Source organism: Sphaeroforma arctica (genome assembly GCF_001186125.1).
Source record: "Sphaeroforma arctica JP610 unplaced genomic scaffold supercont1.9100, whole genome shotgun sequence".
NCBI lineage: Eukaryota > Ichthyosporea > Ichthyophonida > Sphaeroforma > Sphaeroforma arctica.
Window position 1 is genome coordinate 1 of NW_014031458.1, and position 1128 is coordinate 1128.

Below are 1128 nucleotides of genomic sequence, written 5' to 3' on the forward strand. Positions count from 1 at the left end.
CTACACACACACACACACACACACACACACACACACACACACATATATATATATATATATATGGATCGATAACAATGCTGCATAGATTCAATTACAAAAACCTATGAATACGACAAGTGCATAGAATCTATATAAATACATAAATGGTGAGGAAAGACGTACGTATATCGAAGTTCAAACGTATTTGACAACCCATAACCAAATATATGTATGTCTTGTGGTGACTGACAATACGAAACCTATACGAACTAGAAGTTTGCCTCTATATCCTCGTGAGGCTATGCACCCTATATCGACCGCATGCCTGTGCGGGGCATACGCTTTGGAATAAATCTTTGAGCACAAACACATAAAAAATGAAGTGCGTTCAATGACCATACACAGCAGGCTGATATTTCTTTTCATGAAGCATTTTCCGTACTGTGCCCATCCGATTTAGGGTTTTAGGGTTTTAGAATTGTAAGGTTTTAGAGTTTAGCCTTAACTTTGGGTGAAGTGCAGCCAAGCTCTCGCACAAACCTACCCGCCTCACCTTAACTCTTGACCTTATGCACCGATTTATAGAGTTTTGGGCCCAGAGAGAGGAAGGGGGGTTCCTAAAACCAGGTTTTTTGTCTTTGTGGATGAACCTACCTGCTCCAATTTCTTTTGTCGCTTCAGCTTCATACGTTCGAGTGGGGTGAGTTTCTTTGGCGCCGCAGCAGCCACCAATGCCACACCAACTGTCCCTTTGTATTCACGCACACTCCTACTGCCTCGAGATGTGGGACGGGGCCTAGAGGGTGCATATATGTACGTTAATATACACATGTATAGACATGTATAAACATGTAAACACATGATAATACATATATATATATATGTATATATATATATACACACACAAACACACACACAAACACACACACACACATATACATAAACACAATAAAAAAAAAGGTAAGACCATTCATACCTATTCTCATCGGAATCGGATCGCCCAGCCATATCGCTCTGATTTGGTTTCTGTGTATATCAGAATGACATCGTTAAGTGTCAACACAGAACTAATGCTGGACGAGAGATAAGAAACAGCATAGCTTGTCCATTATATACATAGATGCACATACATAAATGCCTATATATATA

The 1128-nt window shown here is 39.7% G+C and overlaps 1 protein-coding gene across 1 annotated transcript; it reads right to left on the reverse strand.

The window, feature by feature from the left end:
- Window positions 1-633: 633 nt before the first annotated feature.
- SARC_16867 (hypothetical protein) lies at window positions 634-987 on the reverse strand (the record flags this gene model as incomplete). The annotated part of the gene is made up of 2 exons (XM_014289030.1): window positions 634-775; window positions 956-987. Coding segments are annotated over 2 exons (174 nt in total), but the record flags the coding sequence as incomplete, so codon positions are not given.
- Window positions 988-1128: the final 141 nt, after the last annotated feature.